Source organism: Notothenia rossii (genome assembly GCF_949606895.1).
Source record: "Notothenia rossii genome assembly, chromosome: 12".
Taxonomy (NCBI): domain Eukaryota; kingdom Metazoa; phylum Chordata; class Actinopteri; order Perciformes; family Nototheniidae; genus Notothenia; species Notothenia rossii.
The window spans coordinates 19,767,926-19,783,785 of record NC_136911.1 but is presented as its reverse complement, the minus strand read 5'-3'; the positions used below and the strand labels follow the sequence as shown (position 1 = coordinate 19,783,785).

At 42.5% G+C, this 15,860-nt stretch overlaps 3 protein-coding genes across 5 annotated transcripts; 2 read left to right on the top strand and 1 right to left on the bottom strand.

The window, feature by feature from the left end:
* Nucleotides 1-1,783: 1,783 nt before the first annotated feature.
* mos (v-mos Moloney murine sarcoma viral oncogene homolog) lies at nucleotides 1,784-3,606 on the top strand. The gene has a single exon (XM_079661071.1). It carries the CDS (start codon nucleotides 1,867-1,869, stop codon nucleotides 2,875-2,877), a length of 1,011 nt encoding a protein of 336 aa, XP_079517197.1. The 5' UTR covers nucleotides 1,784-1,866; the 3' UTR covers nucleotides 2,878-3,606.
* On the bottom strand, nucleotides 3,183-10,163 carry steap2 (STEAP family member 2, metalloreductase). Of its 3 annotated transcripts, XM_079661070.1 has the most exons (9): nucleotides 10,095-10,163; nucleotides 9,100-9,163; nucleotides 8,860-9,003; nucleotides 8,315-8,675; nucleotides 7,508-7,936; nucleotides 7,000-7,166; nucleotides 5,701-6,228; nucleotides 5,126-5,290; nucleotides 3,183-4,714 (listed from the first exon to the last, which is right to left on the bottom strand). In XM_079661070.1, exons 5-9 carry the CDS (start codon nucleotides 7,881-7,883, stop codon nucleotides 4,421-4,423), a joined length of 1,530 nt encoding a protein of 509 aa, XP_079517196.1. In that variant the 5' UTR covers nucleotides 7,884-7,936; nucleotides 8,315-8,675; nucleotides 8,860-9,003; nucleotides 9,100-9,163; nucleotides 10,095-10,163; the 3' UTR covers nucleotides 3,183-4,420. The 3 variants fall into 3 exon arrangements, with proteins under 3 accessions (XP_079517196.1, XP_079517194.1, XP_079517195.1); XM_079661068.1 differs by lacking the exon at nucleotides 8,315-8,675; XM_079661069.1 differs by lacking the exons at nucleotides 8,315-8,675; nucleotides 10,095-10,163 and having other exon boundaries at nucleotides 9,100-9,653.
* alg14 (ALG14 UDP-N-acetylglucosaminyltransferase subunit) lies at nucleotides 9,740-15,257 on the top strand. The gene is made up of 4 exons (XM_079661073.1): nucleotides 9,740-9,971; nucleotides 10,747-10,898; nucleotides 11,668-11,790; nucleotides 14,562-15,257. The coding sequence occupies exons 1-4, from the start codon at nucleotides 9,827-9,829 to the stop codon at nucleotides 14,790-14,792; spliced, it is 651 nt and encodes a 216-aa protein (XP_079517199.1). The 5' UTR covers nucleotides 9,740-9,826; the 3' UTR covers nucleotides 14,793-15,257.
* The last annotated feature ends 603 nt before the right edge of the window (nucleotides 15,258-15,860 follow it).

Genomic DNA, 15,860 nt, shown 5'->3' with positions numbered 1-15,860 from the left:
GCATCTGCATGGCAACAAGCCAAACATTACTTCCTAAAGTCATGATACAACCCTAGAAACTGCCGAACTTATCTCGACAATCCTCTTATTTAATGTCATTCTGCACATCTGACACTTAATACAAAACTTAATGTTGATTTTGTCTTGTCTGAAGCCTAAATAAGTGCGATCTGTCAAGAAATAAACAATAAAAACAACATGAATTCTATGTTTTTTGAGCATACTGCTTCTGAGAACAGTGTGTGCTACCATGTTGTTCTTCAGTGGAAGAGACTTTCAAACATATGAGGTAAAGCAATCCTAAACATTGAAATGTATTGAATGTTTCAGGATTATGCACACTGCAGTGGAAGTGGAGTGGATGTATCAGCTACAAATGAAAGCTGTTGGTCCCAAAAACTGATGTAATTGGTTGATAAAATCATGCGGTTATATTAAACAACCCCATTACCCGGTATACTTCACGCTGAAGGCTATCCAATTCCTATTCCTGCTGTGTTCCTTGACATTTATCCTTCTCTCACTTTATCATGACTCTGTTTGCTTGAAACCTATTTTTGTGGATCAGCCAAGGAGGTTAGCACAAATAAGTTGTAGAGTTTACATGAACAAACTGACAGCTCCCTGTTGCTCTCCTGTGTTATCAGCTGCATGTTACACTGCAGTAGTGTTCACTCTGTGACCATGTGTTCCTGCATGCAGGAAAAGTCTCGGTGAAAAGAGTGAAAAGGACAAACACAGGCTGTGAGCTGTGTAACATGTTCTGCAGCTCCCTCCCCCAGCCTCAGCTCAAATGTGTTAGTGTGCACTTCTGAAACTGGACTCTGCACAAAGCTGTCTCGCGGCTAATTAAGCAGGCCGTGGCTCGCGCGCACCGAGTAGTAACTTTTTTCTGAAACACACATAAATATTATCGTGTTTTACTACCACTGAATGCAGAAAGTTTGTGATGTACCCCGCCCTCCTCTGCTGCACAGAATAAACTGAGTTGAACCATCGGGATGAACCCGTTGAACCCAAACAGAAAGTACTTCACACTCCTGGACCCCAGGGGGCGCTGTGGCCGCATGGAGGGGCTTCTGCTGGGAGAGAGCAGAGCAGAAAGTGCACAAATCTGAAGCAAAATAAATAGTAAAAAGGAATGTTTTTAAGGAGTGGCAACACAATTGGGACTGCAGGAGTCAGCATGTCAGCAGGGTCAGAGGACCATGTATTAACCAGAGGGGGGAGAAGTACTCACATCTTGTACTTGTAGTATAAGTAGAAGTACCAGAGTGTAGGAATACTCTGTTACAAGTAAACGTCCTGCAATCAAACTGTTACTCAAGTACAAAAGTATTAACATCCATATACTTAAAGTCCCGAAAGTAAAATTAGTAATTGTGCAGATTGGTCAATTTCAGAATAATATGATATTTTTTATAATGTTTGATTATTAAAGTGTTCTCAAAGCTGGTAAAGGTGCAGCTAGTTTGAATGACTTTGTATACTGCAGGGTAGCTTGTGAATTGACTCCAGGTGGAACTAAAGTCTGATTTAACACTTGATTATATTTCACATCCTTAATCAAAATCTGTAATAACAAGGTATTAAATAAATGTAGTGGAGTAAAAGTACACCATATACCTCTGTATTGTAGTGGGGTATACGTACAAAGCAACCACAAATGATAAACAAACAGAGTTAATAAAGAAAATGTAACTTAATTTCTTTTTTTTTTGGTTAGATAATTCTGGTTCACACTCCAATACTTTAGGGGGCGGTAATGCGCCTTTAACGCTGGCTGCTACCGGCCATAAAACCGCAAAAGAAGAAGGGCCAGCTGATCAGTCAGCAGCAGACTGCGCTCACACACGCCCACCCAACATGCCTTCCCCGATCCCGGTCACCCGCCTGCTCCCCAAAGATTTCTACCCCTTCCTGGACCTGGAGACCTGCAGCAGCCCGCTGACCAGAAACCCCGGATCCACCTTACAGGTTCCCGTCCAGCGGCTCCACGGAAAGGTTGCCAGTCGGCTCTGGTCCACGGTGATCCACTGGAAGGAACTACGCTCCGTGCAGCCTGCGGGATCCGGAGGGTTCGGATCCGTCTACAAGGCGGATTACTTCGGAGAGACTGTAGCGCTGAAGAAAGTCAAGAAGTGCACCAAAAACAAGCTGGCGTCCCGTCAGAGCTTCTGGGCCGAGCTGAACGCAGCACACCTGCGCCACGAGAACGTCGTGCGCGTCATCGCGGCCACCACCTGCATGCCAGCGGATTTCGGAGACGATAGCAGCATCGGAGCGGTGCTCATGGAGTTTGTGGGGGACAGAAACCTGCAGCAGATCATCTACGGTGGGTGTGACCCTCTGGAGGACAGGTGCCTCAGGTATGCAACAGATATTGCACGCGGTCTGCGCTTCCTGCACTCACACAGCGTGCTGCACCTGGACATTAAGCCAGCCAACGTGTTGGTGTCCGGGGAGGACGTGTGCAAAATAGTAGATTTCGGTTCTTCTCTGAAACTGGACCTCAGGTGCGAGGTGAGCTGTCTCAGCCCGCATCTGAGCCACGTCGGCGGCACGTACACGCACAGAGCCCCGGAGCTGCTGAAAGGAGAGGGGCTGTCTCCTAAAGCAGACATCTTCTCCTTCGGGATCACTCTGTGGCAGCTGATCACCAGAGAGCAGCCCTACACCGGGGACCGGCAGCACGTGCTCTACGCGGTGGTGGCCCACAATCTGCGGCCGTCGGTCCAGGAGCACCCGGTGTTCCAGTCGGAGCAGGGCCGGCAGTGCAGGACTCTGCTGGGCCGCTGCTGGAGCGGGGACGGTCGCTGCAGACCAACTGCTCAGGAGCTGGTGCCTCAGCTGGAGCAGATCAGCTCCCAGACATGAGACTGTTTTATGAACAGGTGCACTGACATGTTTTTAGGAACATTTTAGAACGTGGAATGCCCTTATCTTAATGCTGAATCTCGTTAAAAAAAAACACACAATTTAATGCCTTCCTGTTTATCTACGAAAATACAATGTGCCTTACGAAAATGACACTGTTAGACTATCATGAGGATGTAATGCTTCAATTCGGCTTATGTGACTCTAACGAGAAAAGCACTTATTGTAATAAAAACAGCTTTGAATTCATTCATATGGCTCACTCAGCCTGAATAGATGCATTCAAGTTGCTTAACAGTGTAAAGTTGAATGTATTGTGTGTTGTGCAGAGATCTGATATATATGTGGCTCCTCATGATACAAACATTGTAAAGGTATTTTCTTAACCCTATGGGGCTTTATTGTGCTTCATCTTTAAATGTCCTTTTAATTAAGTGTACTCTGGTGCACAGTGCTCTGAAATAAAGTTTCTACACTGCTACAGGTAAAAATATTTTATTCTCACTTTAGTTTTAAAGTATCACTTACATGAACACGAGCCAGATAACATTACATCATTGACATTTTATTCCACAACTCAAACATCCACACAAAGTTACTATAAGGGTTGACTTAGTTTTATACCATTTTCTTAAACTTTGAGATACAAATGTGTTGTGAATTGAGTTTTATTTGCTATGTTTGTAATGTGAGATTAAGTGTTTTCATTAAAAATATTTTTATAATTTACATTTTGATTCTTGGCTCTTTCTCACATTCAAACTCATTCATTAGAAATGTGTTTCTAAACTTTGTTTCCTCTGAATTTGTGTTGTAACACAGCCACCTGCTGGACACTCCTAAGGACACACATGTACCTCTGAAATAGTTTTTAAAGTGCAGAACTGTATTAACCTTTTAGGAATGTTTATTTATGGAAACACAATCTAGTAAAGTAACACTTAAACCTGTGTAACCATGACACGGAAGCTTAAGGAAGGGAATTATGGGTAAACATGCCTAGTTATTTAGCTCAGATTTTAAACAAAGTTACCTTGAAACTCCTGTATACAAAACTCAAGTGTTTTAACATAATTCAAGGTGTTTGACTGAGACGTATTAAAAGTTATGAACATAGCAGCTCATTAAACTTGATTAAATGGACTCGTGTAATATTTGAATGATTCTGAATGAGACCTATGCTACATTATTTTTTTTTTTCTTGACTTTGAAATAAGACTAGAAGATTCTGATGTTTTAACAGGCCGAGCAGAACTTGTAAAATGTATTGAATTTTCCTTTAAAGTAAACTACCTCAGTCTAATGTCTGCCAGAACACAACGACAGGAACAAAGTGTTAAAGAAATATTGACAAGATATTCCATTTTACCATTTAGATGGACAAACTGTAACATGACAGTCCCACTAGGGCAGTTATAATGAACAGCTACTAAGAACAGGATTCACAGACGGCCAAACTGATCACAGGAACAAAGAATACCATTTGGATCATGTGAATGTGTTCACATACACCAGTTAGATATGGCAGTGTATGTGGGAGAGCTCACATGATGGTGACTCTCTCCGGAGAGACGTGTGCAGCCGAGCCCACGGGCTCCAGGCGCTGGCAGCGGTTCTGACTGCTGTCCATGCCGCGGCGGATCTGGTGCAGCTTGCGGCCGACGCAGGGGAGCAGCATGAGCACCTTCCCCAGGATCACACACACGGGCAGCGCCAGGGCCACCATGAAGCTGGGGGGTAGGTAGAAGCGGTAGGCGTCCTCCTCGAAGGCTTTCTTCCAGCCGAACAGCAGGCCGTGCAGGGTCGCGATGAGCAGAGCGATGTAGCCCAGCGTGGACTGGAGTAAAGACAGGAACACTCATTATGGGATATACAGCAACAACTGCTGGGATTCATTCACTGAGAGGAGAGCCAGGCACACACCTCGTATACTTTTTTATTTATATTTTTAGCAACGGCCGCAAAACCCAAGATATGAAAATATTCTGATTCTGATGATTTCCATGTGACAAACTTCAAATCCACCATACACTGTTACTACTCTCCCCCCCCCCCCCCCTACACTGTACAACACCCCACATTCTGCAATATCCATTACTAATGAAGCATCAGAGGGAAATTCTAGCCCAAACATTTCTTCTACTGAAGATTTCTACTGCTTAGTAATCTTAGAGAAAGGACCCCTTATGTCCCCAGAATTTGCCTGACAATAAGTTTCTCCAAGCATCACCCCTGTTTGGTGTCGTACCTGTATGAAGCTGAACTCCCTCCAGTTGAGCGTGCTGTGGACGGAGGGGATGGAGGTGATGGCGAGAAGCGACAGCAGCCCGAGGCTCATGATCCCGAAGGAAACGTACATCTCCACCCTCCACACCTCCTCCTCGTTCCACGCGTTCTCCACATTAGCGTGGACCTGCACACACAGAGGAGGCTTGGGATGAAATCAATCACTATGACCATCTTTTAATTATGGATTCTGGCCCTTGATTTTCTTTCACGTACAATGTGTGGGAGCGCTAGCCAATTGAAGCGCAAGTGTTATACATAGTGATGTCACCATGTTGCTGAAGCCAACAAAGGAGACCAATGGAGATGTTTAAGGAAGGGGGGGGGGGGAGTATATGGGAGAGAAACTCCCTCTGGATGGAACTTTGGGATTTTAACCTTTGCACACCATTTACATGCACTAAAACCTTTATTACACACTAAGGGAAAACCTCAATACCCCCAATAATAGGACCTCTTTAATCAAAGCAAAGACAACACATTAACACACATCTTCTTGTTTCCCTGGAGCATATCACTCTGAGCCCCCCCACTGACCTGCTGGTAGGCGGTGTTGAGCATCAGGTACCTCTCAGACCTCCTCATGGGCAGACACAGGCTGTAGACCACGTGCACGGCAGCCAGGAAGAAGCTGAGCAGGCCCAGCTGCTTCCTGCTCTGCAGCCAGCCCTCCAGCCAGTGGGGGAACTGTCTGTACTTGGTGCCGTAGTACAGTTGGTGGGCGGCGGCCAGCTGACCCGCCAGGTACACCAGCGCCAGCAGCGTGATGGCCACAGTGGGCAGAGTCCGGTTCACCATCTCTATGGGGATCTTGTAGAAGTCACTCTGCTTGTGTTTCACATACGGGTGGATGATGTCTCGTACAAATGAGTAGGCGAAAAAGAAGATGGAGAGGGCGACGGCAGCGAGCACGGGGCCCTTCCAGCCGGGGAATAACCGTATGGGAATGTTCTCAATTTCCCGAGAGGAAGACAGGGTGCCCATATCCACCGGCAGGAAGTGGAGCTGGCGGGCTAACTCCATGATCTGCTGCCGAGCCTCCACCGAGTCACTGCAGATGTACACCTGGAGGTTGGACGTACAGAGAAGACAAGTAGGAAGATGATGACATAATCACCTATAGAATGTCAAACTGATTAATAGTATCATGAACTATGAGTGTATACTACCTGTGATTGTGTAGAATAGTTATTTTATCGTTTATAGCCCTTAATCCACACTATTCTTTTCCACCTGTCCTCTCGCACATCTATTCACTCCAATTTCTTCTCCTCTACTAAATCCTGAAATAATAGTCTCTTCTCTTGCATTATATCTGATTGCAAGGGTTCTCCATGAAACTCATGCATTTAATTGAGAAGCTTCTTACTTGCACATCTGAAGTGCTGCCCTCTCATTTTATAATCCTAACCATGATAGCTGACTGGCTGGGAGATTATTTCAGAAGCGGGCAGCTCTATTGTTGTGAGTTCCCTCTATAGGAATTAATTTGCTCTGGATGTGAGGGCTTTTTTATAATCTGTGCCTAAATTTGATCAAAATGAAGGCTTCAAATAGCCAGCAAGGCAGAATGAACTGTCATTGTCTCTGTTGCATGCAGTATGCTGGCTTCTGTCTCCTTCGATAACCCAAGACGCAGATCCTAAATCAAGATGCCTGTTGGCCTTGAAGTGAACTCAGGCTGTTCTGTCCAATAATCATAACCGAGCCATGTTGGTTTCATATGAACAAGACGGTGAAAACCCAGTGAAATCTGCAGAAAAATCTTGTAAATGGACCTTGTGTTAGATTTGTTGTTTGTTAGTTTGTTCAAAGAATTGAATGTGTTTATGTTACCTGTGTGCTGGCGTCTTTGGGGCAGCTCATCTGCATGGCCCAGGCTGAGATGACGTTGAAGCCTTTGACGGTGATGGAGCCTGGCATCAGTGAAGCCAGATACTCAGCGTTGGACTCGGGGTACTGGTTCATCCTCCTGTTGTTGCTCACATCCACCAGGATCTTTCCTGCACGGCAAGACACACACACAGGATTTCTGTAGTTAAACTTAATAATGCAAGACACCCTCCTGGAGTATCGGATATCTAGAAGGGACCTCCAGACTTCTCGTAGAATTCTTGTTTTACACAACATTAGCAACAACATTGAATTTGATTCATCTTTAAAGTTCCTCTTTGTAAGACTGATATATTAAATAAAAATAACATCTGTTTATTATTTTCCACTTTTGTCAGTCCGGATAATTTCTACATAAGATTCAAAAGCATGATGAATTAGAATGCATGATTTAATGCTGTAATACATTTTTATGACAGTGCTCTAAGTGTGTATATGTGTAAGTATCTACCTTCCAGTAGGTGTTTGAGGTCCCACAGCACAGAGTAGTGCTCACGACGGATAGCCAGGAACACGATGTTGGACTTCCCCACAGCGTCCTCATGGTGTGTCACATCCACTACATGAGGAAGGGACTGCGCTGCCAGTTTGGGGTGTCGGCTCCCCACCACCACATGGAAGCCACAGCGCAGCAGGCGGATGGTCAGGCACTTGGAGAAGTCCCCGGAGCCCAGGATGGCCACCGTGGGCCGGGAAGACTCTGTGTCTCCACTCTTGGTGCCGTTGGGCAGGAAACAGGCCTGTGTGTGTTGGAGGTGGTGGTGAGAGGACGGAGCTGTGAAGAACACAGGGCTCCTGCTGCTGCCCATCATGGAGAAGGAGTCCATCCTGCCTCCCTGTCTTCTTCTGTGGTGTTCTGCTTAGGAGGATTTCAGTGGGTCTAAGGGAGGAAAGAGCAAAGTAAAAGAGGGGCTAAATCGCATGCATCATTACAGGTAGAATGACCATGTATAAACAGCATTTGATCGCATCGATTGTAGTCAATTTTGACAACTGAAAATCAAAATAAGATTTGTATTGACACTTAAAACGTAATCCAGATTGAGTTTTAAGTGTCAACACAAATTTTATTTTGATTACCTTTAGAACAGCATTTGGCAAAGACAATCTCACCACACAAGGTAGTAGATGATCTGGAGCTTAAATGTGCTTTTTGTGAAATACATATATTAGTGGTGCCAAATTCTGGTTCATTAGTTGAAATTAACAGCTTCATTTATAGTTAATAATGAATTGAAAAATGCTATTGATCACGTACATGTCATTAATATGAAAACATTTTAGGTTGCCATGTTGCACAAGTCAAAAACAGGCGGGCTGCTGTGTCCATCAATGAAACCCATCATCTGCTGAATGAGATCGGTGATAACCAATCAGAGGACATCGTCCGCCGGGACAAGCTGCGTCTCCTGATGACCTTCTGTCTGCACACACACTGATCATCTGAAGGACAAGGTCGTGTGTGTGTGTGTGTGTGTGTGTGTGTGTGTGTGTGTGTGTGTGTGTGTGTGTGTGTGTGTGTGTGTGTGTGTGTGTGTGTGTGTGTGTGTGTGTCTATGTGTCTGTGTGTGTAGACAGCCCCCGTACACCTGTAGCGTTGCAGCACGACCGCTGTCGTTCTGCCATACAGTCGCACAACACACACACACACACACACACACACACACACACACACACACACACACACACACACACACACACACACACACACACACACACACTGATGACAACAGGCACATATACAATGCACGTGCACAGTGAGACTGAATACACTGTATGTTGTGATGATGGTGTGTTACCCACCTGTCATGAAGATGCTCAGGATGCTGCCGTTAAAGCCGAGACTCAGACAGATGCTAGCCGCCCATCCTGATGCTGCTCAGCCTCCGCTGTCTGAACACATGCTGCGTTCAAGTCCCGTGGGAAAAACCGGAGACTCCGCTTTATCTGAAAATAACGCGTCTGGAGTTTATTTTTTCCATAGCCAGTAGAGCTTGCAGGAAAAACTGCAATGACGTTGTTGAATTTCCTGATAAATATTACCTTTAGTAAATAAGTTGAGCTTGGAGTGTACCAAGTATCGCATTTCAGCATATTTCAGTATAGCCTATTTGTACAAAAGGAAAGTTTAAAGGAAAAACATAATTTTTACTGAACATTGAACTAAACACAAAACATGCTCTCAATGACATATGGTGAGTCTTTATGAGAGTTTAATGCACCATTTGTGAACAATGTGTGCTCTCCACACTTCAAATCAATGGCAGTACAGATGCTTTTGCAACAACCAAAGTAGACACCAGCATTCATCCTTAAATAGAAAAAGAAGGGTGAAGCATATTTTATTTCCTTTTAAACATTTTAGTTGTAAGAGGCCAATTTGTAATAGGCTTTGCATGCTTCATTATTAAACTGACACTCAGATCCTGTAATGTGTCCTATTGGCTCCTGAAGATGTTCTACCAGTGTTGGTGCATCAGGGCTAGAGAGGCCAGCAGCAGATAAACACTGACCACGTGTAGTTACAAACATAAACATTAGCCTATTTACTATTAGGTAATCCTAGGAGGATTACATTAAGTGTCAACATGGCAAGTTGAGTGTCAACATTTGCAAATATAATAAGTATAGTATAACCGTTTAGCAGTGATACAATGCTACAATCTACTCAGCTTGAGAGGGAGGTGGCTGAAATTCTGAACTCAGCGATCATAAACCAAATTCCCTGTGTTTTGGTCATTTTTGGTCCTCCGGAGCTGCCGTAGCTGTCATGGCGTTCCTGGAAGGAGCCGTGTATGCTGTTGGACTTATGTGTTTATTATTTATTATCCGTTTATATTATATTGTAAAGACGGGATCAAGCTATAAGCCTGGAGCCAAAGGTCCGGTCGCTGTTCTGGTCGTAGCAGGGTCAGGTAACGATAATGATATTAATTTACATACAGTTCCTCAGGTAGGCTATCTGCAGAGAAGAGTAGCTGTCAAAAGCTTAACTTGTACCTCAGTCATGATTAAAGACATGTGTTGTGCTTGCCAACCTTTAGATATTCATTCGTGCATAAGGGCGAACAGGTAGACAACGTTTTAAAGTTCGTTAACAGTTAGCTTACTTCCTTAGCATCAGCGCTAACAACACGTAGCGTTACTGCACTGGACTGTGCCAAGCTATCAGTAAAAGTGGGGGTGGAACTTTTTTTAAATAAATATTTTACTGCCCTACTAATATTTGTACAGACAGTATTTACCATTAATATGAACAAGCTTGATCAACAGGTAAACATACCATTCCTAAACTTATAAGAAGCTATTTAAAAAAACAACCACAACAAATCAGAAAATTCCAAAAACAACCTTGAGAGTGGTTTTGCTTATTTTTTCTTATATATAATATAACTCTGGTTGTAATATTGATAACAGAAACACTACATCACATTAAATATAACTGTGGTGTTATACTAATAATAATCTTCATTAGAACAAATGGAGCTGGATCAAAACATGATAAACAGACCTAAATTATTAGGGTGTGTTCTGTGTATTTTGCCACTGTTATACTACATCTGGAGATATATAATATTATACAAGTTTATTGAATATACTAAGAATGGTCTTGCCAACATTTTTCCAACTAAGTCCTATGCTCCGTCATGTGTGTATTATGTGTTGACAGTGTGTGTTGTCTGTTTCCAGGTGGTCACACCACAGAGATCCTGCGGCTGATGGAGTCCCTCTCTGTCGGATACACACCTCGACACTATGTTATCGCCGACACTGACAGGATGAGTGAGGAGAAAATCTGCTCCTTCGAAAGCTCTAAACAGAACTCAGACTCTGAGTCACAGGTACACAGCTGTCAGTAGGAGGACATTCGGTCCATGTCCCTAACTATGTCAAGACTCACTACTGAAATGTCTCCTCCAATATGATCTGCTCAGACATATCAAGCAAATTAGAACATCCTGTCCCCTTTGAAGAAAACCAAAGTGTTTGTACAGTTCTAAATAATTTGCACAAATGTATCGTCTTTGACAATTAGCTTTTGGATGACCTAATTAGAATTTACTTAACTAAGGCCATCCCCAGCCCTGGACAAATTTGAGTCTTTGCTTACCAAATACAGCATCTTCTGGGAGTGTTAGTACTCACCAGCAGGTGGCAGAAGTACGCTCTTTATTTGTGCTTTTCTTATACCTTTGACATCATTTGAGCCAGGGATACATATTACATTACATTACTGCAGACGCTTTTATCCAAAGTGACTTACATACATTCAGTACTGTGGACAATCCCCACAGGAGAAATTAGAGGTGAAGTGTCTTGCCCAGGGACACAACGACATGCTGACTGCAGTGGGACTCGAACCCTGATTCTAAGCCCAGCACACTATCCAGTGAGCCACAGCCACCCACACATATGCAACACACTAAATGAATACCTGCTTTATGCATTTCTGAATACCCATTGAGAAAACCCTATGATGAGAAAGAGTATTCAGTATTGCCGTACATTCATTTGAATAATATATATTCCTACACTCATTTTCTGTGATATGAGCCAGTTTTACCCAAATTCAACATGCAAACGGTGACGTCATGTGCCCTTGTTCCCCAGTTCTCCATCTGTCGGATCCCACGCAGCCGGGAGGTGCTTCAGTCCTGGAGCTCCTCAGTTCTCAGCACCCTGCACGCTCTGCGCTTCTCCCTTCCTCTGGTGTTCAGACTCAGACCTGACGTGGTGAGTGCAGAGTCTGCAGACAGAGTGCAGACGGGAGCTGTTATCACACAGAAACATCACTCAGACACTTGAAGCATTCCTTCTACTATTTCAGGCCTTTAATCTGGAGCCTTGGCTTTAAGATTGTACCTAGTATATGGTCATAATATGCAGATAACAAACTAACACTGAGACATTCTCATTCATGTACAGTGCTATCATTTGACAAATATTGCACAACGTGGTCATGCTCATTGAATTACACGACATCATTCTTATTAATAGCTCATTTAACAACATAAAAGTTAATCAGTGCCGAATGCCATTCAATGAAGTAGACATAGGAATGTTGCAAAAATATACTATAGAAAAAAAAGTATTTGGACCCATCTCATGTAGTTGGGTCTCCTTTGTTATAGTATTATAGAATGCAGGTATCTTTCTCAACAAGGAAGATGAACTGTCACTTATACAAACACTAACACATCTCATTTTGAACCAGAACACGTAATCTGTAATTCATTTTCTCATTCCATTAGAAAAAAACAAAGAAGTACACTATTGTAGGGATAAGTGTATGTGGCTGTAGATATTTTGTAAATAGAGAAGGAAATGCAGAATGACTGTGAGAGCAGACTTGTGAGCGTCTCTCCACAGAACTTTTTGGTTCTTGGTGGCTGGTTCCAAACAAAGCCGGGGACTTGGTGCCAGGGCAGTCCTCCCAGAAATGATCCATTTCTTGTGAAGGCAGCGCGGTTTGACCCGCCGTAATCCTGCAGTCGCTCTCATGCGCACTGATTCTTCACAGAAGTGTCTTTAAATTAAGAAATTCAGGAGTTGTAATCTGGACTCACACTACCTCACTGCATTTAGATTTAATTGCAAGTTAGATTCTAACGTATTTTGTATATATTATATTGTGTTTTCTTTGGATACTCCATTGGTATACACTATATATTTTCTGTGTTGATTTGTTCATATTTACTGTTTATTTGAATACTATTTATTCTATTTTACATTACATAAGATTTTACATTTTTAATGTAATGCCTGTTGTGACAAAAATAAATAGCAATTTGAGATAAATAAAATATATCTAATCTATTCGAATAGCATGAAACAAAAGCATTTTTTGATGTAATATGATACCTGACACTTGAGTAAATTAAAGACAACTTTAAAAACAGTCATATTTAAATACGTAGAAGCAGAACTAATTAATTAATTAATACATAAGACAGGGATGTCTAAAACTAAATATGTAGTTAGTTGATACCAGTGGAGGCACTTTGTGTGGGAGACTGCCTCTATGAACTTGTGAATGGATGAATGTCGACTTATATGTATAGCAGCTTCAGGGGAACGACTGGAAAAGCGCTATATAAATGCAGTCTATTGACGAATTGCCAATAACATTGCAATCCCATGATGTTGGCCATGAAATCAGGTTTCTTCTGCTGGGGTAACTCTGTGTTTCTCATATTTATTTTGTTAGAAACTACTTAAAGAAAGCCGACAATAACCAGATTATGAAAGTGTATGGAAATCTCTGGAGATGGAAATCTTAACTAGCGTGAGTTCATTTTACTGCAGCCAGATGGAGCTTAACATCAAGCGGGCAAATCTGCTGACGTTTATGGTAGACTGGAATATTTCCCTTTTATTTACTTCACAGCACTGACCACCTAAATGAGAGTTAAAAAGTGAAGTGTTTGTAGTCCTAATGCTCATATCTGCTGCTACATGAAGCATTTCATTCAGCAAAGTGACTGTTCCTTGTCAGTCGTTGAGCTGTGAGAATGATTTCTGTGTCTGTGTGACTGTGTGATGGTTTCTCCAGACTCCAGAGCAGCTCCGTCTGGTTTCCTGTAAACCCAAACTCCCTCAACTCCCTCAGCTTCCTCCAACCCTGAGGCCACTTATTCATCCAGCCCCCTCCCCCCTCTTTGAGTTTCACTGAGCTGCCTTCACTGACTCATACACATGCTCTCGTTTTTTTGCCTTTTTAAACTTCAGACCACACTTCTTCAAGTGTTGAGGGATGATACATGTTCATGCTCCGTCATGTGAAGCTAAAAGCATACTTCTCAACTCTCCGAAGGTCTAACAACTAACACATGCATCATTTCCTGTCCGCTCCTCTAGTTAGACTCAAATAAATCAGTGTCTACCTGTGACCTCCATCACAGCTGGTGGTAGTCACTGCTGTAGCTGTGAGTCTCTGATAAACCATAAAGACACGCAAAAAACAGATATATTGACTTCCATTTTAAGCGCTTGTGCTTTAGTCATGGGTATAATGGCCAAGGTTTAATAAAGATCAAACCAATTCAAACAATAGTTATAATTGATCATACTTTAAAGAGGCAGATGTCTGAACTGTGAGCCAGATTGGAAAAAATCTTAAACGATAAAACATTTGTAAGTATCTACAAAAAACATAAACATATTAAAATGAATGCATATTTAGCCAAACCCAAATATGTTCCACATGCACTGTTCTTTGGAAACATTAGTGCATGGATATCAGTTTTCTACATTAGACCCTTCACCTCTCTTTGTCATGGAAAAACTTGATTTTTTTTAAAATAATAAATTAAATCCGTCTGTCGCTGTCGTGGACACAAGGGATTACATATATATTGATTTGAAAACACATCATCCAATTGTTCCTTTACCCAGCACATGTCACCTGACTCCAAATCTCTATGTAGCTTATATAACTCTGACTATGTGTCACTTCCTGGACATGTGCTCATCCCCTCCTCCTCTCTCCCTGTCTGTTGTTTCAGGTGCTGTGCAATGGCCCGGGGACCTGCGTTCCCCTGTGTGTGGCAGCACTCCTGCTAGGAATTCTGGGAATGAAGAAAGTCCTTATAGTTTATGTGGAGAGCATTTGTCGGGTGCAGACGCTGTCGCTCACGGGGAAAATCCTTTACCCAATATCAGACTATTTCTTCGTGCAGTGGTCCTCTCTGCGAGACAAATATCCCAAGTCCATTTTCCTCGGGAGAATAGTGTGAAAACATCTGTTACATTTAAATATAATAAAACACATTATAATGTTTGCTGTAATGCTTGTGAATAAATGCGCTATTTTTTACTTTTGAGTTCTGTTAATGCTTTGTTGAGTTGATAATCCGTTTCAATGAAAATGATAATTAGTTATCAGTGGCTTTGGGACATCCAGCACTTTAGTTCTTTGTTGGTTTTTAATTGTACATGATGAATGTTGTGCTTTTGTGTGATAAGTGCCTGTGGAAGCATGTGAAACAACAGGAGGCCGAGGGTGGAGCCTTGAGTAACACCACGGGTCAGGGAGGAGGAGGCATCAAAGAGAACTACAGGGAATGTTTGATGAATAACATTTGAGAGGCAGAATTCCTGTTGCTAATTTTAAAAGTGATCCAATAAGGTTGGATTATCAGCTGAGACAAATGAATGCCCAAATAAAAATGTTTTACTAACTGAATGAGTCCATGAAAGGGGTATCGTTTCAAATGTCGCTTTTTGATGTTCGAAGCATTGTCACAGCTCTGTTTTTCTTTCTTTGTGCTGTGTTTCCTGTTCCTGGATGGAGCTACTGGACAGGAAGAGTTCTGGGATGATTTGTTGAACTAAACCGAATAGGAGGAGGGAAGACATGGAGCAAAAATTTCCGACTAAGTGTGACATCTGGCGCTATTTATAGGACAGATCTCAGAGAATCTGGAGAAGAAACACCTCTCTGTTTGTTCACACTGACCACTCATACTGGACCACTTTAGCCAATAGCGAATCAGTAAACTGGATTTTGGAGTTACTAATTGAGTGAAAACTGGGCAACTGATGGTTGTGTGACCTGTGCAACAAGTTCATAAAGTAGGTGTTGGTATGAAACTGTAAAATCTATTAAAAAAAACGACAAACTACAATAAGTATATGTCAAAAGCTAGATAAGTGTTCCTGATGAAAGGGTTCACTCCTGCAGAGGCTTAGTCATAGAAGAGTAAACACAGCTGCAGCTAATGGGAATTCAAATGGATACGCCAACATTTCAGTTAAATTATTTCCATTTAGTTTGTTCCAAAATAGATTTAGGAATCATTGGG

What these genes read in the sequence shown, in the direction of transcription:
- mos (XM_079661071.1), top strand. Translation starts at nt 1,867, where the DNA reads ATGCCTTCCCCGATCCCGGTCACCCGCCTGCTCCCCAAAGATTTCTAC.
- steap2 (XM_079661070.1), bottom strand. Translation starts at nt 7,883, where the DNA reads ATGGACTCCTTCTCCATGATGGGCAGCAGCAGGAGCCCTGTGTTCTTC. An exon ending in CCAAAGACGCCAGCACACAG is followed by an intron (nt 6,229 to 6,999) that starts GTAACATAAACA and finishes TCCAACCTCCAG; the next exon opens with GTGTACATCTGCAGTGACTC. An exon ending in GGGAGTTCAGCTTCATACAG is followed by an intron (nt 4,715 to 5,125) that starts GTACGACACCAA and finishes TCTTTACTCCAG; the next exon opens with TCCACGCTGGGCTACATCGC.
- alg14 (XM_079661073.1), top strand. Translation starts at nt 9,827, where the DNA reads ATGGCGTTCCTGGAAGGAGCCGTGTATGCTGTTGGACTTATGTGTTTA. An exon ending in TCTGGTCGTAGCAGGGTCAG is followed by an intron (nt 9,972 to 10,746) that starts GTAACGATAATG and finishes GTCTGTTTCCAG; the next exon opens with GTGGTCACACCACAGAGATC. An exon ending in ACTCAGACTCTGAGTCACAG is followed by an intron (nt 10,899 to 11,667) that starts GTACACAGCTGT and finishes CTTGTTCCCCAG; the next exon opens with TTCTCCATCTGTCGGATCCC.